Raw genomic sequence first — 22,260 nt, forward strand, 5'->3', positions numbered from 1 at the left:
GCCGGGTGCTCGCAGGAAGGGCCTGGCTCCAGGGGCAGGGGCTGGGAGGGGAGGCGAGGGGATGAGAGGTCAGGCCGGTCCTGGGGGCAGCAAGCCCGGCCACATTCCCCACCGCGACCGGGGCTCTGGGCTCGCTTCCTGCTTCAGTTTCCCCAAGCTCCCGATGAGACTCCGCTACTACCACCACGTCGATAACGCAAACCTAGAGGGACTCAGGGTAAACTGAGGCACTCAAACTGCCGAGGAGCTCCGCCTCCCGAGAGACATTTAATCCGGGGGAATTTGCAGGAAACTTCTAAATTAAGGGTAGCGGCTGCTGCAGCTGAGGTGGGGCACGCCGATCCCTGCGCCCGGGCAGCTGCCGTGAGCTCACGCCCCGAAATAGCCCCAGGGGCCCCAGCCGCAGCTGCCGCTGGGTCCGGCTGTCACTCAGAGGAAGCACGGAGCCCCCAGCCCAAGGGTCCCCTCCCCTGCGCAGCGCCGGGGTTTTTCCAGCCGACCGTCGGCCACTTTTTCCTCCGACGGCTGGCAGGGAAGAGGGGAATGGGGGCGGGACCCCAAGGGAGGCGGTCCCCAGTGGGTGGGCGAAGGGGGCGGCCGCACCCCCCGGCCGGGCCGTGCTTCTGCCCCTACAAGGTTTGGGCCGAGGTGGGGGAGGGTCCTGGTTGCCGGCCCCGCCCGGTCCCTCCCCGCCTTTTAGGCGCCCGCGTGGCCGGGACGTCCCAGTCCCGCTCCGTCCTCCTCGCCTGCCACCGGTGCACCCAGTCCGCTCACCCAGCCCAGTCCGTCCGGTCCTCACTGCCTGCCGGCCGGCCCACCCCCCACCGCAGCCATGGACGCCATCAAGAAGAAGATGCAGATGCTGAAGCTGGACAAGGAGAACGCCATCGACCGCGCCGAGCAGGCCGAAGCCGACAAGAAGCAAGCTGAGGACCGCTGCAAGCAGGTTAGGGCCGGGCCCAGTGCAGCCTGCTCTCCCCGCGCCGAGGGCAAGGGTGGGCCGCTGCCATGGGTCCCCCAGCTCCGGGCCTGCCCGCCAAGGCTCTCTCCCACCCAGGGTGGGGGCTGGGCCTTCGCAGTACCCTCAGGGCCTTCGCCAGAGCCGCTTATCTCCCCTACAATAGCCTGGGGAAGCCCCAGGCCCCTGGTTTCCACTCTGCCCTTGCAGAGCGCGGTTGGTCCTGCTCCTTGGGGCCTGAAGTTTTCTCTGTACCCCCAACGGGTCGCACCAGCACCCTTGACTGTACTGTCCCTCTTATGTTATTCCGCTTCCATCCCAGTAGCCTCCAAATCTTAGTAGCGCCCCTACACACACCGCGTCTCCATTCTGGGCCTGGGCCCCCTCCCAGCCTGGCTGACCAAGTCCCCTCTGTCCCAGCTGGAGGAGGAGCAGCAGGCCCTCCAGAAGAAGCTGAAGGGGACAGAGGATGAGGTGGAAAAGTATTCTGAATCCGTGAAGGAGGCCCAGGAGAAACTGGAGCAGGCCGAGAAGAAGGCCACTGATGTGAGTGTGGACTTGGGGGACAATGGGAGGAGTTAGGGCTCTGGGAAGTGGCCCCCCGGGTATGGGAATAAGGGGATTGGGGCACCTTATCCCCTTATGTCGCCAGCACTAGGAGAGAAATGGTTTCATCTCAGTAACCAGGGCTAGGGTAAACTTACACAAGTAATCCAAGACAGTGGATAAATCAAAACCACCTACCACTTCCCCCAGAGGACTTAGCCCTGTAATTCTGTTTGGTTCCAGCTTTTAGAATGTACAGTGATGAAGCAGTGAGTCATTGTGGGGGTGGAAGGTATAAGAATTTACCATCTACCTCAATTAATCCTCCCGCTGAAACTGGAGAGGAGACTGCAGCCGTTTGGGGATGGGGGGATGTGGATGTGAGGTACTAGCCTGCAGGAGGAGGGAGAGGGATCCAGAGATGAGGCCCCACTTGAGTTACAACCCTAAGGGGCCATTAGAAATTCCCTGGCCTTGACCTCTGGCTTCAGCAGCCCTGCTGTGCCCTGGGGCCCCAGCTCAGGTTCTAATGGCTCCTCATTTAGCCTCATTAAGCTGTCAGCCTGGAGACCATGCCAGGCCACAGGGCAGAGGGACAGGGCCACAAATGCCAAAGCAGCTACCTTGGCAGGTCATTTACCCTGAGATTTCTCTGCCCACCCCACAACCCCAACCAGACTTCACTTCCTGCCATTCCCAACCCCCAGCTTAAGGTAGGAGAATGGCCATATGGCTTTGGTGTGGTGGTAGTTTCCCCATTCTCTGCCTCAGTTTCCCCATCTTCCTTCCACCCAGGATTGTTTTAAGATGAACCTATGGTTAGATTAGCATAAAGCATGGTCTGAACATCAGAGATGACATAGCTGTTTGTGTCGACTGCTCATGTTCCCAGCCCCCCAGGGGTTGGGCTTCTGTGACCTCCAGCCTCCAGTTTTGGTTCTCCACCAGTCCTGGCACTTGGGAGGGAGCTGACCTGCAGCTGCTAGCACAGACGACCCTGGGCATCTGACACTCTATAAATAACCAAGGCCCAGTGCAGCTGGAGGCAAGATTGGAAACCCAAGTTGCTGGTGGGGGCTGGAGGGGCAGGGGGGACAGGGACAGAGCTGGGGAGGCAGAGCCGCAGCACCAGGAGCAGATAGGAAAGACTGCCCAAGCTTCCTGGTGACCTTGAACATAGCACTCAACTTACATGGTGCCTCAGTTTCTCCCTCTCTCTTGCTTCCCATTTTTCTAATGGGGACAGCAGTGCCTGTCCTGTGGTTAGAGAGCCGCCCCCGTAACTGGGAAGACCTTGAGAGCCAGGAAATGGCACATATCAGTCCCATGATGAGGACCCCAGGACTTCCCAAACTTTCCAGAGTCTTTTGTCACCCCACCATCATGCGGAGTTTTTCTTTTACAGTCTCACCTCTCTCTAGGGTAGTCCTCCAATGTCCCCCACAGTGATTCTTCCCAACCCCCAGTGCTGTCCCCAGAATGCTTCCACACTGAGTCATCCGGCCCTGTGCCCATGATGGGCTCTTGTCACTCTAGGTGGCCAAGCTCCAGGTGCCTTCAGCACCTGGAAGACAAGCTACCATCTACTCTCTATATATGGTGCTGTTTCTCCTGCCCTACAGTCCGACCAAGGACCTGCTTCCTATGCTCTGTCCAAGTGCTGCCCCCAGCCCCTCCCCCCACCTCCTTTCCCTACACAGGTCCTCTCTCCTTTCCACTCTGAAATCTCAGGGTCTCTGTGTCCTTGTTTTTGACAGAGAAAGGGGATAACCTAATATTTATGGAATGTGGACCCTGTGCAGGCAATGTACTCAGTGCTTTCTGCATGTTATTTTACAATTTCCCAAACTTGGCTTATCATCAGAATCACTCGGGGGCTTTAAAAAAAAAAAAGAAGATTCCCAAGCCAACGCCCTACACATCCCAATTCAGTGGATCTAGCATGGAGTAAGAGAACCTGTTTAGTTTTATGAGTCTCACCGAAGGTCCTGTTGATTAACTGAGTATTAAAAGCAGTGGATTATCTCAGAACAGCCTTAAGAAGGAGGAACTGTTATTGTTAACTCCAACTTGTGAAGGAGGAAACTGAGGCTTAGAGAGGCTAAATAAGTTGCCCACAGTTACACAAGTGTTGAGTGGCTGAGCCGTGGCTCAAAGACAATCTGACTCAGAGCCGATGCTCTTAACACCAGGCTGCCCTGCTCCTCTCATTTTCCTTTACTGGCGCTCGCCTTGCTCTGCCCTTTTTCTCAGTGTTTGACCAGTTTTTATGGATTTTTTCCAAAACCTCCATGGTTTTGCCTCCTACTGCAAGCCCAGGGGCTGAGTAGACATCCCTCACACTGCCCCTGCATTGCCCCCAGCTCTCTGCTGGCCTTGGCAGTGAGCCCCTTGCTACAGCCATGGGTATTCCTTATAGGCCTGCCTCTTGGGCTTCTTGCTGGGAGTCTGCCTTACAGCTGATGACAGATGACATCACTGAACTTGATACTTTTTTTTTTTTTTTTTTTTTTGAGATGGGATCTTGCTATGTTTCCCAGGCAGGGCTCCTAGGGTCAAGCTGAACTCCCGCCTTAGCCTTCAGAGTAGCTGGGATGACAGGCATGCACCACCATGCCCAGTATCACTGAGCTTGATTCTGTGATGGGCTATTCTTAGCAGCAGTGACGTCTGGTTGGCCTGATTCTTCCCCCATCCCCTTACCTGGGCCAGGCTTTGCTGTATAGGAATCAGAGCTGCATCAGACCTGGCCCCAGCACTTGAAGTGCTCTCACAGGGAACAGGAGGACTTGTGTGCAGGTGACCTTTGGGAGACTAACTGTGCACAGTGCAGGAGAGGCCCTGCAGCAGGGGAGCGGAGCTTGTCAAGCAAGGAATGCATGTATTTTTTTGTTTTTTTGAGATGGAGTTTCGTTCTTTTTACCCAGGCTGGAGTGCAGTGGCACGACCTCAGCTCACTGCAACCTCCGCCTCCTGGGTTCAAGTGATTCTTGTGCCTCAGCCTCCCAAGTAGCTGGGATTACAGGCATGCGCCACCATGCCTGGCTAATTTTTTATTTTTAATAGAGACAGAGTTTCACCATGTTGGCCAGGCTGCTCTCAAACTCCTGACCTCAGGTGATCCACCCGCCTCGGCCTCCCAGAGTGTGGGGATTACAGGCGTGAGCCACCATGCCCGGCCTGAATGCACATTTTTTACTGGAGCACAGTCTGGGCAGAAGATGATTGGTTGGGGAAAAATCGCATAGAATGTCTAGAAACCAGGAAGCCTCAGTTCTTTCTGAGAAGAATCTTGCCATCCTCTGGAGCCTCTCTGATCCTTATCCAAGGCTAACAAGGCCTTTTTGACCCCTGACCTCTGACCCACAGGCTGAGGCAGATGTGGCCTCCCTGAACCGCCGCATTCAGCTGGTTGAGGAGGAGCTGGACCGGGCCCAGGAGCGCCTGGCTACAGCCCTGCAGAAGCTGGAGGAGGCCGAGAAGGCGGCTGATGAGAGCGAGAGGTGGTCAGGGGCCTCGGGGAGGATGGTCCAGGAGGGAGAAGGGAGCCTATCTCTGCTGGTCCTGACCCTACGCTCACCCTCTCCCTGCCTTTCAGAGGAATGAAGGTCATCGAAAACCGGGCCATGAAGGATGAGGAGAAGATGGAACTGCAGGAGATGCAGCTGAAGGAGGCCAAGCACATCGCTGAGGATTCAGACCGCAAATATGAAGAGGTGACAGCCTTGCCCCTCTGCCTGCTCGCTGCCCAGCCTGCAACATGCCCAGTCCTTCTCCACTGATCTACCCTCTCTTTCTCACGTCCCCCAGGTGGCCAGGAAGCTGGTGATCCTGGAAGGAGAGCTGGAGCGCTCGGAGGAGAGGGCTGAGGTGGCCGAGAGGTAAAGATACCCGGGGGTGACAAGTGAGCCCATTGGCCCTGGGGCCTTCCACACAGTGGGAAGGTAGCATCCTAGGCTTGGGGCTGTAGGGACAGGCCCTGTTCTCTGACCCCTGCCCGCTGCCCCCAGTCGAGCCAGACAGCTGGAGGAGGAACTTCGAACCATGGACCAGGCCCTCAAGTCCCTGATGGCCTCAGAGGAGGAGGTAGTGACCCCTCTGAACCTTTCTGGGCAATGGCGCCTTCTCTCAGCTCACCTTCCCTCCGTCTCAGCACCGCAGGCTGCTCTTTCTCAGCTGCTGGGGATCAGGAAGGGCCTGGGGCTTCTGAGCCCTGCCTGCTGTCACTCTCACAACTTTGCTCTTCTCTTCTCTCCTCCACCCGTCCCCCGCTGTGCCATCTCCACTGTCTGGCTTCGCTGTGCCCTCACACCCTGCCCCCCCCGCCACACACCCCCTGCAGTAAATGTGGGGACCTAGAGGAGGAGCTGAAAATTGTTACCAACAACTTGAAATCCCTGGAGGCCCAGGCGGACAAGGTAGAGGGGAGCAGAGGGGCAGTGAGGATGGGGTCCCACAGGGGAGGGAGGTGAGGGGCCCAAGGCAGGGAGGGGCTGGGTGTTCAACGGAGGCAAGATGACCAGGAGCCTACGGGGTACAATGGAGAAATGAAGGATCTGTGGTAGCGCTGTACTGATGGCGTGTGTGTGTCCCCAAAAGTATTCCACCAAAGAAGATAAATATGAAGAGGAGATCAAACTGTTGGAGGAGAAGCTGAAGGAGGTGAGAGTCCTCTTCCAGTTCCCAGTCCCCCCTCAAGCCACCCTAATCCTTGCCAGAGATGGCCTGTGGCAGGACACTTGAGGGTTGGGATGGACAAGAAGCTTGACTTAGGCAGTGGTCTGTGGGAGGGCCTAATTCTTTGCCATTTCTCCCATCTTGCCTTTACCCCCAGGCTGAGACCCGAGCAGAGTTTGCCGAGAGGTCTGTGGCAAAGTTGGAGAAAACCATCGATGACCTAGAAGGTAAAAGAAGCCTTTATAAGTAGGTCCACACCTGCCGTGATTATCAGTCTGTCCTGTACCTTCTCATCCCATTTTATTTGCCACCAATAAACTAGGGTTGGGCCACCTAGGACCCTACCAACTCCCCAACTCTGTGGGCCATGTCTACAATTCAAGTAATTGTAGCTGCCCACGGCGTAACAACTCCAGTGCTTCTCAAACTTCAGCATGCATGAGAATCACTGGGAGAGTTTTAAAAACAGATTCCTTGACTCTGCCCCAAAGAGATTGCTGACTTTGGGCTGGAGGATTTACATTTCTAGCTAGTTCTCTGGTACTGCCAATGCTGCTGGTCCTCATGCCACACTCTGAGTGGCACCCATATAGACAATTCCGTCCCCGAGTGTAACGCAGTAGAGTTCTAGTGCAGAGACTGGCTTATTAACTAGAGAGCTGTTGGACTGAACATCTAGGTCTGCATGACAGCACTAATAGAAAACACTATTTTAAGCTAGATTTGACAAAAGCAAACATCCAGATATTTGTGAGTCTGTGGCTATTTCTATTGTTAATGATGATGTGGCTAAAGTTGCCTTTCCTTCTTATTCTGTGATAACCCTTTCACTTTCCCACTTCTCTCGCTTCCAGCCTTCTCAGGCAAGCTCCAATTTTACCTCCAGCTTTAGGAGGTTTGCCCTTTCTGGCTCCAGCACCCTCCCTCTCCCCCCTAAGCAAGCACTCCTGCTTGTCGAGAGCATTGTACACACAGCTCCCTTGAGAGGCAGGAGCTCCTGTGGGTAGAGCCAATCTGGGGTACAGAGAAGGACAGAACAGAGATGGGGTAGAGATGGGGAGGAGTTCCTGACAGCTGTCCAGCCTGTTCCCTGGCCTCCCTCTCTCACTCTGTCTTTGTGTACCTCTGATTCTGTTTTTCTTTCCATTGCTCTCTCTCCTTCCTTTCCTCTTTCCCTCCACTCCCTTTCCCACACTCCCACCTGGTCCCCTCCCTGGACCCCCCCAGATGAAGTCTATGCCCAGAAGATGAAGTACAAGGCCATTAGCGAGGAACTGGACAACGCACTCAATGACATCACCTCCCTCTGAGCCCCACGCCAGCGCGGCCACCTCAGCTCTCTTCTCTCCTCTCCTTTCCATTCTCTCTATGGGGAGGGGAGCGGGCAGGAGGAGCAGAAATTGCCAACATTGCACAGCCAGGCTGGGAGCAGCCTAGTGAGAGCCCCCATCATGCCCACCACCCACTCTGGCACTGGCTTCATCCTTTACCTATCCCCTTCCACCCTCCTTTGCTGCTTAATAAACTCTGAACTTGGTCTCCATGCTGTTTTCCTGCCCTCCAGAGAGCACCTCTATCGCCACCACGGAGCACTGGTTCACTCCTGACACCCTGGCTCTTACTGACACCCCCAGCCCCTGCACTGAGCCCACCCACAAAACACCATGGCCCACGCTGAAACCCCTCTGCACAGGCACTCCCTGGCTGTCGCTCTCTGACTCACCGCTGCATGTGGGCACGTGTGGCCCCATCAAACCATGACCGCCTCTGGTGCCAATCCCTGACCTCAGAGCACTTAGCTGGGGTTCCAGGATCAAACAGAGTGACTGGAAAGGAAGTAGGGTGGTGAGGTGCAGGACAGGGGCAAGAAGGTTGCAAAAGGTCTGGAATGGAGCTTGGAAAAATGTTGGATATCAGCAACATGGGGCTTTCACTGCAGCAGCAGGTCTGTTTTCTACCTCAAGTCTGTCTGTCTGGCCCTTCCTTTCCTGGCGCAGTCTTTGTCTTACCTTCTGTCTCCAACTTTCTTAAACCTTCTAAAGAAGAGGATAAAGTAGTTTATGACTCAGGCCTCCCCACCCCACCTCTATGACCCCAAGGCCTTGAGTGAGGCATCCACGTCCGTCCTGTTCCCCTCATCCTAGTCAGTCCTGTTCCCCTCATCCTAGTCAGTCCATCTGTTTGTCCCTGCCATGGGGCCCTGAGGTCCCTGAATGCATGTGTCTTCCTTGACCCACTCCATGTCTATATGTCACCTTCCCCTGGCCCTGCCTCCCCACGTCTCCCCCTTGTGTCTCCCTTCTCCCTCACCTGCTGCTTCCCCTCACAGAGACCTTGGCCAGTGCCAAGGAGGAGAACGTCGAGATTCACCAGACCTTGGACCAGACCCTGCTGGAACTCAACAACCTGTGAGGGCCAGCCCCACCCCCAGCCAGGCTATGGTTGCCACCCCAACCCAATAAAACTGATGTTATTAGCCTCTCAAGGCCCTTTAATCCTTTCTTTGGTGTTGGCAATGGAGTTTGAGGGACCCCTGAATGAGCAGGGCCTGGGTCCTTGCTCTGCATTGGGACTTCCTTTTCAGGGGAAACTGGGATGGAGGGCCTGGGCTCATTGAGGAGGGGCTGTGAACAGGCTCTGTGAAGCAGGGAGTCTGACAGGACTGGGGGACATCGTGGGCCTTGTGCCCTACAGGCAGAGGAGCTGCCATCCACAGCACCGCCCTGTTCCAGTAGCCAGCTGGGCCAGACAGCACATCCTGAAGCAAAAACTGCAAGAAGTGACACATTTTCCTTGAGCAGGGTGAAAACCCAAAAGCCTGAGTGTGATGTTAAGCCTAGGGCTGCTGTCTGCCCTACCCCTCAACACATACACAAACACACACACACACAGCCATCCCAACAGTATCAGTCATTTCTGTCCTCTTCCTGATAGCATCTGTGGTAGGCAGAATAATTCCCCTTCTCCAAAGATGTCCATGTTCTAATCCTGTGCATTGTTCTTACCTTACATGGGAAGAAACTTGGTGATTAAGATTTTGAGATGGGATGATTATCCTTGGTTATCTAGTTAGGCCCAGTGTAATCCCAAGGGTTCTTGAGGAGACAAGGAGGTCAAATGTGGAGGTAGGAGTTGTGACAATGGGAGCAAGAGATTGGGAGTGATGTGTGGAAGGAGGAACAAGCCCTACTGACATCTGACTGCTGACCTCCGAACTGTAATAGAATAAATGCATTACCACTAAATTCGTGCTAATAACAGTAATAGGAAATTCAAATACCATCCTTCTGATTTGGGGAACAAAGGTGACTAACACATTTTATTATAAATATTTATTTTAAAAAATTTCTTGGCAGTTAAAAGGAAGTGGCATAATGAGCAGGACAGGACAGTTACCGGCTCCCCCTCAGATGCCTCTGGCTGGCTTCTCACATTCTCCAAGATCCAGCCTCTAGGCTCCAGTCTCGGCTACCTCTGCTGGGCGGTAGCTCACACCCCCTTTGGTTCCCCTTCTGTGTGTACACAACAGGAAAGGCTAATCAGAAAACTGGCCCAGGAGCAGCTCATTTGCATGCGCTTTGCATGAAGTGACTCCACAAGGGGTGGGGGAAGCTTGTGCCTGAAGAAAGGGTCAGTGTAATACCTGTGCTGCCTTCTCATCTGCACAAGGAACGCGACGCTGGTGACAGCAAAAAGGAGGCCAAAAACCAGGGCTAGGATGTCACCTGCGATGGAGAGCAGAGAGGGCTGCTTTGGGAAGGAAGAGGGGTCTGCAGAGTTCCTCAACACCTGCCTCAGTGCACTCCACCACCCCTGCCCCGAGTTCTCAGGCAGCCCCTAGTGCCTCAGTCTCCAGAAGAGGCCAGCCAAGGGATGAGGGTGGATACACGAGAAGGGGTAAGATAAGCACCGTTTTTGCTTCCTAAAAGCCAAGTAAAAGGGCTGTTTGGGGCCAGGCACAGTGGCTCATGCCTACAGTCCCAGTGCTTTGAGAAGCTAAGATGAAAGGATTGCCTGAGCCTAGGAGTTCAAGGCTGCAGTGAGCTATGATCGTGCCACAACACCCCAGCCTGGGCAACAGAGTGAGACCCTATCTTTAAAAAAAAGGGGGGGGGATTGTTTTGCGAGAGGGATGCTGGGAGATTTCTCAAGCTTCATTCTAATCAATTAGCCTCTGGGGACAATGGGGGAATCCCCACCATGATCTGCCTCTCTAATATTGGGGTTGGGGTCTGTTCTGCAGAAAAGGAGAGGGAGCAGAGGCGGTCCTGAGCAGCCCTGGGGCTGAATGGTGCTGAGGAGTCTCCTGGCATCAGGACCAAGAGGACGGGCAGACTCACCAGCAGCCAGGCAGGAATTCAGCTGGACTGGAGAGAAAAAGGAGATGTGAGAGGCGGGCTGTGACCACCAATGACAGACACTGGCACACACATGGGAGGATAAGGGACTACTGGCTGGGGGGAAACCAGACAAAGCTGTACCTGGCTCAGCAGCCCGAGGACTGCTGTCCACTCCAGCAGGGAAGGAGGCCTCAATCACTCGCCCATTCAAAGGCTGCGTCGCTCGGAAGTTCAGCTGTAGCCGAGAGTCACCAGGTCCCCACAGGGTGTCAGAGAGGGTGTGGAGCTAGGGAGGTCAGTGGACAGTGTGGGTGGGTTCATGGCATGACAGGAAACAAGGGTCCCAGGCCAGCTCACAACCAGCACCTCAGGGCTCCACCCTCCAGCTCCTGTATTCCCCATCCAGCCTCTTGATTTCTTTTATAAATAAATTAATGTATCCTAAAGATGGTAGGCAGTGGTGGGATCATAGCTCACTGCAGCCTCAAACTCCTGGAATCAAGCAATCTTCCCACCTCAGCCTCCTTGAGTAGCTGGGACTAGGCACACACCACCATGCCCGGCTATTTTTGGTTTTGTTGGGGTTTTTTTGGTAGAGATGGGGTCACACTATGTCGCCCCGCCTTGTCTTGAACTCCTGGGCTCAAACCATTCTCCCACCTCAGCCTCCCAACGTGGTGGGATTATAGGCGTAAGCCACAGAGCCCAGCCTTGATTTCTTTCTTCTCCTCTTTCTCATCTCATCTTACATCCTCTTTCCCCCGCACCCACTGTGTCCACACACACCCCAGGCCCACCTGCTTAGCACTCAGCATCACTGTCTGGTTAAACACAGTCCAGATGACACCCTGGGCACAGGGCGGTGTAGTCAGAGACCCCTCATATTGGAAGTAGCGGCTGAAGTCAGAGGGCAGGAGTGCAGATATGTCCAGTCCTGGGACCTGAGTCTCTGAGCCTGTGAAGAGGATCTATGTTGGGGTCTCATCTACATTGCACCCCCTTAAAGCTTCAGGGTATAGGGATACAGTTTCACCTCCCAGAAGCCAAGGTAACTCAACTCTGAGACCACTTCTTCACTAAGTGCAGGCCCTTCCCATAAGACGTAACTCAAAAAAAAGTACAGGGCTTTGGAGCAACTGGAAGAGGCCTGAGGAAGCAAGAGAGGGAGAAAGAAAGGAAGGAGAGAAGGGAAGGTGGGAGGGAAGGGAGGAAGGAAGAGAAGGAAAGAAGAAAGACCGTCTGAGTCTACACTCTTAACTCTGTGTACCATCATAAAGTGCTGGGCCACAAGTTTAAGCCCAGAGCAAATTAAAAAGAAAAAATGAATCCCAGCACTTTGGGAGGCCGAGGCTGGTGGATCACAAGGTCAGGAGTTTGAGAGCAGCCTGGCCAATATGGTGAAACCCTGTCTCTACTAAAGATGTAAAAAAAAAAAAAAAAAAGAAAAAAGAAAAAATGATCTGAATAACTTGTAAATAAATATGAATATTGATAACTATACAAAACAGACACAAGAAATGCAAAGGCAGAGTTCTACCTAGTCTAGCAGAAACCTAAACGGTCTAGTAGAGTAAGTGAGATTTAAAATGACCCAAGAGTGACTAAGAAGAGAACGATTTCCAACAAAAGTATTTACAAAGTTAAAATATTTGATGCTTATTAAAGATAAACAGTTCTCAGAAAAAGTTTAGCTCTCCAGACTTGACCTTGACAATTCCAAACACCATTTTTTGGTCTTGTTTTTTTTGTCTCATTTTGGTTTTTGCTTGGTTTTCTTTTTTTTTTTTTTTGAGACAGAGTCTCGCTCTGTTGCCCAGGCTGGAGTGCAGTGGCACGATCTCGGCTCACTGCAACTTCTGCCTCCCGGGTTCATGCCATTCTCCTGCCTCAGCCTCCCGAGTAGCTGGGATTACAGGCACCCGCCACCACGCCTGGCTATTTTTTCGTATTTTTAGTAGAGATGGGGTTTCACCATGTTGGCCAGGATGGTCTTGATCTCTTGACCTCGTGATCCACCTGCCTCGGCCTCCCAAAGTGCTGGGATTACAGGCGTGAGCCACCGTGCCCGGTGGTTTTTGCTTGGTTTTCAATCTGTAGGCAGCCGTTTGCGGGTAACTGTGTCTGTCAGCTTCATGGTTATTATCAAGATGAGCGCTGGCTCATGCTTCAATCCCTCCTGCACTGGAGGGAGCCCATCTCCAGCCTCAGACCTGAAGCTCCAAAGGGTGATTCTTTATGAACTAGGCCACAGAGATTAGTGGTCAGACCAACAAACTGACCTTCCTCAGCGATTTCTTCCAAGCGAGACAGCAACTGCTCATAGGCACTGTTTTCTTCCGGGCCCTCCTGGGGGATGACATTGTAAGACAGATGAGTGCATGTATCCAGGGCCATGGCTGAAGGCCGGAACATGAAGGGGGTTCCCATAGTCCTCTCCCATTCCTCAGCTCTGAGAATGCTGAGGGAACATAAAATTGTAATGGTTGTTGCTTTTTGTTGTTGTTGTTGTTGTTGTTTTTTAGAGACAGTGTCTCCCTCTTAAAATCCTATGTATTATTTCAAACTCTATGTACTCTTGCTGTGCGAACCAACAAGCTTGGTGGACTGGTTTTCAATGACAAGCTGGAGAGAGACGGAGAGAGCCCACTTTACTAGGATACTAGGCTCTCAGTGACCCGTGCCCTTCTGACGTTTGCAGTCTCACTCACTGCTGCCTCCGTACATACTCCCCACAGGAAACCATATATACACCTTTGTGTTGGTGTCACCTCTGCATTCACCTTCATGATTCTGTGTTTGGCATGTCAGGTATTATTCTTTTTTCTTATTTTGCTTATGAACCTAATGTTAAGAACATTATGAACCTAAGAGTATGAACATATTGACATGCTATGTTGGAGGCATTTCTCTGAACTTTGTGCTGTGTGGCTGGCATTAAAGAATCAGTGAGTGTGGCTGGGCACGGTGGCTCACACTTGTAATCAGCACTTTGGTAGGCTGAGTCAGGCGGATCACTTGAGGCCAGGAGTTTGAGACCAGCCTGACCAACATGGTGAAACCCTGTCTACTAAAAATACAAAAAAAAATTAGCTGGGCATGGTGGCACACACCTGTAACCCCAGCTACTCAGGAAGCTGAGGCAGGAGAATCCCTTGAACCCGGGAGGCGGAAGTTGCAGTGACCCAAGACCACACCACTGCACTCCAGCCTGGGCGACAGAGAGACTGTCAAAAAATAAATAAATAAATAAAAGTGAGTGAGTGAACCTAGCAGGCATCTCACCATCCCTTCCCTTTTCTGGCCTCCTCTAATCATGGTGTATGTAGCCATTCCCTAAATAGGCCATATTCTGAGTCTTTGCACATTCTGTTTCCTCTGCAATGAACACCTCCTTTTCTTTTCTACCAGTGAAGGCTTTAAGTGTCACCTCCTCTGTGACCACCATTTTTACTATGTCCTTCCTATGTGTCTGTCATGTCAGCCTCCCCCACTGGCTGTGGGCTCCTTAGAGGCAAGGACCTACAGCTTCAGAATCCTTGTTGGGGGCTGGTGCCTGGTTCACAGTGGTTGTTAAATGAACAAACAGTGCGTGAATGAGTTTGTCAGCCAGGGGCCTGAGTCAGCTTGCTGGGATGGGGTCTCTGGCTCCACGATAGAGTCCGGGAGGAGCATGGGATGGGAAAGCGGGGAGTAGGGGGTGTCCAGGATCTGGTACCTCCAGAAAGGCGGCCAACACGGCCAGGCCTCCCGGGCGCCCCAAGGCCTCGTCAACTCTGGCAAAGGCGGTGCTGAGGTGAACCACGTGGATCTGAAAAGGACACGAGGGTAGGAGAGGGCCACGTCTCTGGCCCCGCCCCGCCCCGCTCCTTTGCCCCTTCTCGGCCAGCTCCGCGCTCACCTCGGCAGGGAAACGGTGGCCTTCCACAGTGTGCTCCGAGCCCGGACGACCTGCAGCCCCCCAGTGCAGATGCAGCTGCAGAGCCCGGTACTCCCGCCCGGGACCCAGAGCCATCTCTAGCCCAGGAGGCAGGGTCAGTTGCACTGCGTAGGGAGAGGCAAGTGAGCCGGCCCCGCCCGGTAGGGCCAGCCCAACCCCCGGGCAGGCACTGCCGCGACGGTTCCCTTCCCTGCGCCCCGCCCCATCCCCAAGTCTCGGCGGGGAGACCCCCTCACCACTGTGGCCATTGTTGCGCAGGCGCAGTTCTGGGAGCGGCGGGAGCTGGAAGCCCAGGAGTTCCAGGGGGCGCAGGGCCGGGCAGAAGGCGGCGAGCTGGGGGCGGATATCTACCGGGGACTGGAAGCGGCCCGCGCAGGCTGGGGACACCTGGGGCCAGGGCGGGTCGCCTGGGGTGGGAGAGTATAGTGAGGAAGTCTGACGCCTAGGTCAGGAACTTAGGGAACCCGGGTAGAAAAGGTGAGGGGGTGGGACGGTGGGCGGCGGGTGGGACGCCCGGGACCAGTGTTCAGGGACGGCTGTAGGGGAGATCCACAGAGCTGGGTTCCCAGATTGGGTCTGTGCAGCGGGTGGGTGTCTCACCTCCATAGCGCCAATGACTCTGGTCATCCCCTGTATAAATGAAAAGGATGAACCGCTCAAGCTTAGAGCCCCAATCCCTTCCTGGCGGCCAAAACGATGCCACAAACGCAGATGCCTTACAGGAGCATTACGGGTAACAAATGCCTTAAGCGGGCCAGGTGCAAAGCACAGGAGACCGCACCCAAACTCAACACCGCAGCTGGGTGGGCCAAACAGCAATCCTACCAGCTTGCAATCATTGTCTTAGGGTCTGTAAAAGTGAGTGGCTGCTTCAGGCCAGGCGCTGTGGCTCACGCCTATAATCCCAGCACTTTGGGAGGCCAGGGTGGTTGGATCACCTGAGATCAGGAGTTCGAGACCAGCCTGACCAACATGGCGAAACCCCGTCTCTACTAAAAATACAAAAATTAGCCGGGCGTGGTGGCGCATGCCTGTAATCGCAGCTACTTGGCTAGAGGCTGAGGCAGGAGAATCACTTGAACCCGGGAGGTGGAGGTTGCAGTGAGCCGAGATCGCGCCATTGCACTCCAGCCTGGGCAACAAAAGTGAAAATTTGTCTCAAAAAAAAAAAAAAAAAAGTGAGTGGGCACTTCAGTCCTGAGTCCCAAATGAGTGAGTACACCATCTTTCCTTTCTCCCTTCTTTCTTCTCCCCACTCATCCCTCTGCCTTGTATGGTCTCCAACCCCTTTCCCCAAATTCCTGGCTTGGGAGTCAAGAAGCCATGTTTCTCTACCTGCTGTGTCCCTTCTTCCTAGGTCTCAATTTCCTCATTGTAGCCTAAGATGAGATGACTTCTACCAGCTCTTCTTGCTTGTCTCTGGTACCCACTTCACCTCCCAAGCTTTCGTTTTCTCTTCCCCTCAAACTCTCTCACTCTCCTTCTCCACCTATTTTTTTCCTCTGTCTGCACATTTTTTCTCTCATCTGCACTTCTCATCCCTTTCTCTTCTCCAGCCTCCCCCTTCTCTCCCATCTCATCCAGCTCACCTCTCTCCTTTTGCACCCTTTTTATTTTCTCTCCACATCTGTCCCTTTCTACCTCTGAGAGTGGGGATGGGGATATTGGTATGGGACCTCTGGAAGGGCTTCTGTGGGGAGTACAGTCTCCCCTCCTTCCCTGAGTGAACAGAGCCTAGGCTGGGGTATGGGAGGGGAGGCATGAACCTCCTGGAACCTGGATTTGGAGATTGATGACCACTTACCTTCTTTGTCCCTGTGGGCATTATTCTGGGGTTCTTGAGGATCTCCAGGAGCCTCAACAGTAGGTAGATCCTCTAACTTCAGGGAGCCCTCTTCTTCTGATTTAGGCTTAACTTCAGGTAGATCCTCCTCTCCAGGTAGATCCTCCTCTCCAGGTAGATCCTCCTCTCCGGGTGGATCCTCCTCTCTGGGTGGATCCTCCTCTCTGGGTGAATCCTCTTCACTGGGCAGAACCTCCTCGCCCAGTGGGTCATCTTCCCCAGAAGAGCCTCCTCCCAGGGGGGAATCCTCCTGCATCCGGGGCAACCTCTGGGGATGGACAGGCACCAGAAGCAGCAGTGACAGCAGCAGTTGCACAGTGAGGCCTGGAGCAGGGGCTGGGATCAACAGAGGGAGCCAGGGGCTGGGGCACAGGGGAGCCATGCGGCTGACTGTGGGGTGTCCCAGCACACGGTGTGTACGGGCTGTACGTGCATTGGAAACAAGAGCTGGGTGGGGGAGGAGCAAGCCTGGAGGGGAGCAGGCTGACTCACAGAGCGCCCTTTTGCAGAGATGGAGCCAAAGTCTCACAGGTTTGTCTGGCCCTGTGCCCTCTCCCCCATACCAAAGCCAGGATGGGGGTGGAGTGAGGGGCAGGTGTGTGCACAGGCAGAAGGTTATCGGGGCCATGGACTCAGCTTGGAACCCAAGGCACCACCTGGCACTATGCAGGCTCTCCCTGGCACCACCCAGCTGCTTGCCAGCCAGCCTCAGCTAACCCTGGCCTGCTTCCCAGCTCCAGGCACAGAAGGGGAAAGGCAGGGGAGCTGGGGCCCCCATGTCCTCTGGCTGAGAGGGAAAGCAGCTCATGTATACATCCCTGACTCCACCAGGAAGCAGGTAAAGAGGTAGGGCAGGCTGCTAGGGGAGCCCGAGGGTGAGTTAAGTAATGGGTATGTGGGAGACAAACGAGCTTGAATGAAAAGCAAGTGTATGTGTCAGAGGGGCTCTGATAGGTTTAACCTATATTTATTTTTCAACACATTACTCTCCTGCTCAAAAGCCTTCATTGGCTCCCCACTGCCTGCCACGATATGCACATTGTGTACTTCTGACTTCCAACTTCCTTCAAAACCTTGCCCAAGAGACCTTTCCATCTTGTGTCCTACTACTCTCCCTCATACTCTAGCCAAATTAAACTATTATTTTTTTCTCCAAACCTTTTACCACCTTTGTTAATCTAGTTCTTGCTCCCTGAAATGCTATTTACTATTGCATTCAACAAATATTTATTTAGTACTACCATAGGTCCAGCACTGGGCTATGGACTAGGGACATGGAAATGAATAAGACACGGTCCCTCATTTTGGGAGGCTGAGGTGGGGGGATTGCTTGAGTCCAGGAGTTCGAGACCAGCCCGGGCAACATGGCCAAACCCTGTCTCTACTAGAAATACAAAAAATTAGCCAGGTGTAATGGCATGTGCCTGTAGTCCCAGCTACTCAGGAGGCTGAAATGGGATGATGGCTTGAGATGAGGCGGTTGAGGCTGCAGTGAGCTGAGATTGTACCATTGCACTCTGGCCTGGGTGACACAGCAAGACCCTGTCTCAAAAAAAAAAAAAAAAAAAAAAACAAACAAAAAAACGCTACCTGCCCTGAGCAGCTCACAATCTAGTGAGTGAGGGCAAACCCTGTCAATATCATCATATTGAGGGAAGAGAGATGAATTCTGCTTTAGAAGATAATATAGAAGTAGGCAAATTTGATCATGTCCTTGAAGAAATACCAGTTCCATTGGTAAAAACAATAGGGAGAATGATATTCTGGGCAAAGGGAAGGCATAAAATATTATGAGCAGGAGAGTGACAGAATCCAGTTCTCATACTAGGTCACACTGAGGGCTTGAGGGCTAGTATGGAGCACAGATTGCAGGGGAAGACTGGGTGCAAGGAGATGGGGCAGAAGAGTGTGAGGACACCAAGAATGGGCTTAGGCCTCCCAGTTTTTTTCTTTTCTTTTCTTTTTTTTCTTTTTTGTTTTTGAGACAGAGTCTCACTCTGCTACCCAGGCTGGAGTGAAGTGGCGCGATCTCGGCCCACTGCAATCTCCACCTCCCAGGTTCAAGCGATTCTCTTGCCTCAGCCTCCTGAGTAGCTGGGACTACAGGCACCTGCCACCACGCCCAGCTAATTTTTGTATTTTTGGTAGAGATTGGGGTTTTGCCATGTTGGCCAGGCTTGTCTTGAACTCCTGACCTCAGGTGATCTGCCCGCCTTGGCCTCCCAAAGTGCTGGGATTACAGGCTGGTTTTTTTTTCTAATTAATTATTTTTAAAATTTATTTTAGAGATGGGATCTCACTGTGTTGCCCAGGCTGGAGGGCAGTGGCTATTTACAGGTGCGACCCTGTTACTGATCAGCATTGAGTTTTGACCTGCTCCAATTTCCACCTGGGTCAGTTCAACCATCCTTAGGCAACCAGGTTGATGCAGAACTTAGTGCAGACACCTGACTGGTATACTACACTACAGCCCAGAAATCCTGGGATCAAGTGATCCTCCTGCCTCAGCCTCCCAAGTAGCTGGGACTACAGGCACGCGCCATCACACCTGGCTAGTCTGCCCTTTTAACAATTTATTAAGCCTCCTCCAGTCCTTCAGGTGCTGTTCTAGGCCCTACAGATGCAGCATTGAATAGAGAATAGCTCTACTGTTTTGTAGCTCACATTCTAGTAAGGCTCCATTGGCTTAAACAAACTATAAGAGAATAAGGCCATTTCAGGTCCATATCTAGGGCTAATATTCAGTAGGCACCCACCAATATGGTTGTGTAGGTTAATTAAATATATTAAGATATTTCTAATCCTGTTGGCATATAGCCATGGCCCCTAGCTCCAGGGTACCCCTGCTACCCTAGCTCTTCCTTAGGGACCCTCCAGACCTCCTGATCCCTTATCTAAAGAGGTATTCCCTGGCATAACAGAGTCCCCAGGAGCCCACTTGAGTGCCTCAGCCACCTTCAACTCTAATAGGTCAGTGCTTGTGCACTTGCTGCTGTGTCACAAATAGTTTTACTGGCCAGGTGCAGTGGCTCATGCCTCTAATACCAGCACTTTGGGAGGCCGAGGCGTGCAGATCACCTGAGGTCAGGAGTTCGAGACCAGCCTGGCCAACATGGCGAAACCCCATCTCTACTAAAAATACAAAAATTAGCTGGGCATGGTGGCAGGCACCTGTAATCTCAGCTACTCAGGAGGTTGAGGCAGGAGAATCACTTGAACCTGGGAGGCAGAGGTTGCAGTGAGCCGAGATCGCGCCACTGCACTCCAGCCTGATCGACAGAGTGAGACTCTGTCTCAAAAACAAACAAACAGACAAAAATCGTCGCTAACATAGTGAAACCCCGACTCTACTGAAAAAAAAAAAAAAATTAGCCGGGCGTGGTGGCGGGCGCCTGTAGTCCCAGCTACTCGGGAGGCTGAGGCAGGAGAATGGCGTGAACCCGGGAGGCAAAGCTTGTAGTAAGCCAAGATCGCGCCACTGCACTCCAGCCTGGGCGACAAAGCGAGACTCTGTTTCAAAAAAAAAAAAAATTTTTACTGTCCTCCCTGTCTAATCCCTTCTGTTCTTTGAAACTCAGATGAAAGGCCACCTCCTTCAGGAAACTCCTTAACCAACCCTCTACCACTAGTCTGGAAAAGATCCCTGGCATCTTTGAGCCAACCCAGTTCTTTGCCTGCCCTCAATAATAACCTTGTCCACCATCTAACTCATATAAGGGTGATTTATGACATTTTATCTGCTCTAACGGCCTTCAGCTCCATAAGGGCAGGGTCCGTACTTGATTGAGTCAGTCTTTTATTCAACAGCCATTATTGAGCATTTTGTTTTTGCAGATTACCTTGCCAGGTGCTTGAGAAATACCAAATTGACTAAGATATATTCTCTGCCCTCAAGGAGCTCATTGTCAATGACCTGTGCATGTCCACAACTATCCCATAAACATGACATAACTTTTTACATTATTATTATTTTTGAGACAAGGTCTTACTCTGTCACCCAGACTGGAGTACAGTGGCGTCATAGCTCACTGCAGGCTCGATCTCCTAGGTTCAAGTGATCCCCCTGCCTCAGCCTCCTGAGTAGCTAGGACCACAGGCACAAGCCACCACCCCTGGCTAATTTTTTTATTTGTTTTGTAGAGACGGGGTTTCACTATATTGCCCAGGTTGGTCTTGAACTCTTGACCTCAAGTGATCCTCTGACCTCAAGTGATCCTCCAACCTCAGCCTCCAAAAGAGTTGGGATTATAGGCGTGAGCCACCATGCCTGGCCCAACACCACATTTTTGTGGCACTCCAAATCATCTGTGTTGTCGGATGACTGTATATTGTACAACAAAATATATATGACTGAATAACAGCTGTCCTCCAAATGGTCAACCTCAGATGTAGTCAGCCTAAGATTCTAGGGTGCCATTTCTGGAGCCAAATTCAGAGCTCTCCATGGCAGTGTGGTCCAGGGTACACTCTGGATGGCCAGCTGATTGTCTTGGTCAGCTCTGTCATTAGCTTGGACCTTGCTTGGCCCCTGACACATGGAAGTACAGGGTAATATCTGAATTGGATGGGCCTATACAAGACAGAATGTGGTAACGACTAATCCAGCTCTCTGTTACAGCTCACTCATTTTTCAAATGCGATTCCCTATGGCTCTGTTTCTCTGTCTCTCTCGTCTCTGGTCTGAGTGGAGAATGTGGACTCTGACCCTGGATCATGCTGGGAGTCTGCCAAACCCTCAAACAGGTTTGAGTTATTGTTTCCTGAGTCTCCCCGGGTTGGGACAGAGTATACTCAGGACTGACTGACCAGGGCACCCCACACCTGGATCAGGACCTCTCTGTGGTTATTATAGGCCAAGTGTTTGCTCATGAGGGTTTGTGTTTTCAAACACTGAGGGGTCATGTTACTAAAACATGTCTCTGCCTATCCCAGCATGGCAGAGGAGGAAACTATTCACTGGTGGGGTAGAAGGGAAAATGCTCCCTCTCCCAAGCCACAGCTTGGGGGCAAAGACTGATCAAATTCCTTGTAGAACCTTGAGGCTGACTTGTAGTTCTGGCTACCTCCCCATCTATATTCATTTCCAAGGGCTGCTGTAACAAATTACCACCAAGTGGGTGGCTTAAAACAACAGAAATGGATTTTCTCACAGTTCTGGAGGCCAGAGTCTGAAATCAAGGTTTTGACAGGACTGGACTCTCTCTGAAGGCTCTGGGGAAGAATCCTTCCTTGCCTCTTCTAGCTTCTGGCGGCTCCAGGCATTCCTTGACTTGTAGCTGCATTACTCCATGTCTGCCTCCAACTTCGCATGGCCTTCTCTTGCCCCTGTGTCTCCACTGGGTGTCTCTCACTGAGACACTTGTCATTGGATTTAGGGCCTACCAACATAATCCAGAATGATCTCATCTCAAGATCCTTAACTAATTATGTCTGCAAAGACCCTTTTTCCCAACAAGGTCACATATACAGGTCTTGGGGATTAGGACATGGACATGTCTTTATGGGGCCACCATTTAGTCCACCATCAGTGCAGGGGAACTGACGTGGACGCACAGGATGAGAAGGGATGAGTTCGTATTGAAGACTCTCATGCTTTTGCCCTTATCCTGCTACTTATCTTTGCAAGGCAGTGTCATCCACTCCCATGGCTCCTATAAATTGATGACACCCAAGTATTCCCAGGCTGGACTCTCTCCCCATGTCAGATCCATAACCATCTGCCTAATAGACAAGACCCAAGACATCTCCACTTGGATGTCCCACAAGTATTTCAAGTTTAACAGGCCCCAGGTTGAATTTGTCTTCCCCGCAAATCTCCTTTTCATCCTCCTTCAGTGAATAGCACCACCCTCCACCTAGAAGCCAGAAACCTGGTACCATCTCTACTTTCATCTTTTCCTTCACCCTAGCATTCAATAACCATGCCCTATGGATTCTACCTTCTAAATTTTTCATCTGC

The 22,260-nt window shown here is 52.5% G+C and overlaps 2 protein-coding genes across 6 annotated transcripts; one reads left to right on the forward strand and one right to left on the reverse strand.

The window, feature by feature from the left end:
- On the forward strand, positions 1-8,666 carry TPM2 (tropomyosin 2). Of its 5 annotated transcripts, none has more exons than XM_008955233.6 (9): positions 1-946; positions 1,379-1,504; positions 4,874-5,007; positions 5,103-5,220; positions 5,315-5,385; positions 5,515-5,590; positions 6,104-6,166; positions 6,339-6,408; positions 8,511-8,666. In XM_008955233.6, exons 1-9 carry the CDS (start codon positions 833-835, stop codon positions 8,591-8,593), a joined length of 855 nt encoding a protein of 284 aa, XP_008953481.1. In that variant the 5' UTR covers positions 1-832; the 3' UTR covers positions 8,594-8,666. The 5 variants fall into 5 exon arrangements, 4 of the variants coding, with proteins under 4 accessions (XP_008953481.1, XP_034823290.1, XP_008953480.1 ...); XM_034967399.3 differs by having other exon boundaries at positions 30-946; positions 7,409-8,666; XM_008955232.5 differs by lacking the exon at positions 5,515-5,590 and adding an exon at positions 5,847-5,922 and having other exon boundaries at positions 584-946.
- Positions 8,667-9,498: 832 nt separating this feature from the next.
- Positions 9,499-16,766, reverse strand: CA9 (carbonic anhydrase 9). The gene is made up of 11 exons (XM_003829832.4): positions 16,263-16,766; positions 15,059-15,088; positions 14,695-14,865; positions 14,420-14,562; positions 14,237-14,329; positions 12,801-12,867; positions 11,319-11,476; positions 10,663-10,807; positions 10,522-10,548; positions 9,825-9,906; positions 9,499-9,693 (listed from the first exon to the last, which is right to left on the reverse strand). The coding sequence occupies exons 1-11, from the start codon at positions 16,681-16,683 to the stop codon at positions 9,633-9,635; spliced, it is 1,398 nt and encodes a 465-aa protein (XP_003829880.1). The 5' UTR covers positions 16,684-16,766; the 3' UTR covers positions 9,499-9,632.
- Between the last annotated feature and the right edge of the window lie 5,494 nt (positions 16,767-22,260).

The sequence above is a fragment of the Pan paniscus genome, chromosome 11 (genome assembly GCF_029289425.2).
Source record: "Pan paniscus chromosome 11, NHGRI_mPanPan1-v2.0_pri, whole genome shotgun sequence".
Classification (NCBI taxonomy): Eukaryota; Metazoa; Chordata; class Mammalia; order Primates; family Hominidae; genus Pan; species Pan paniscus.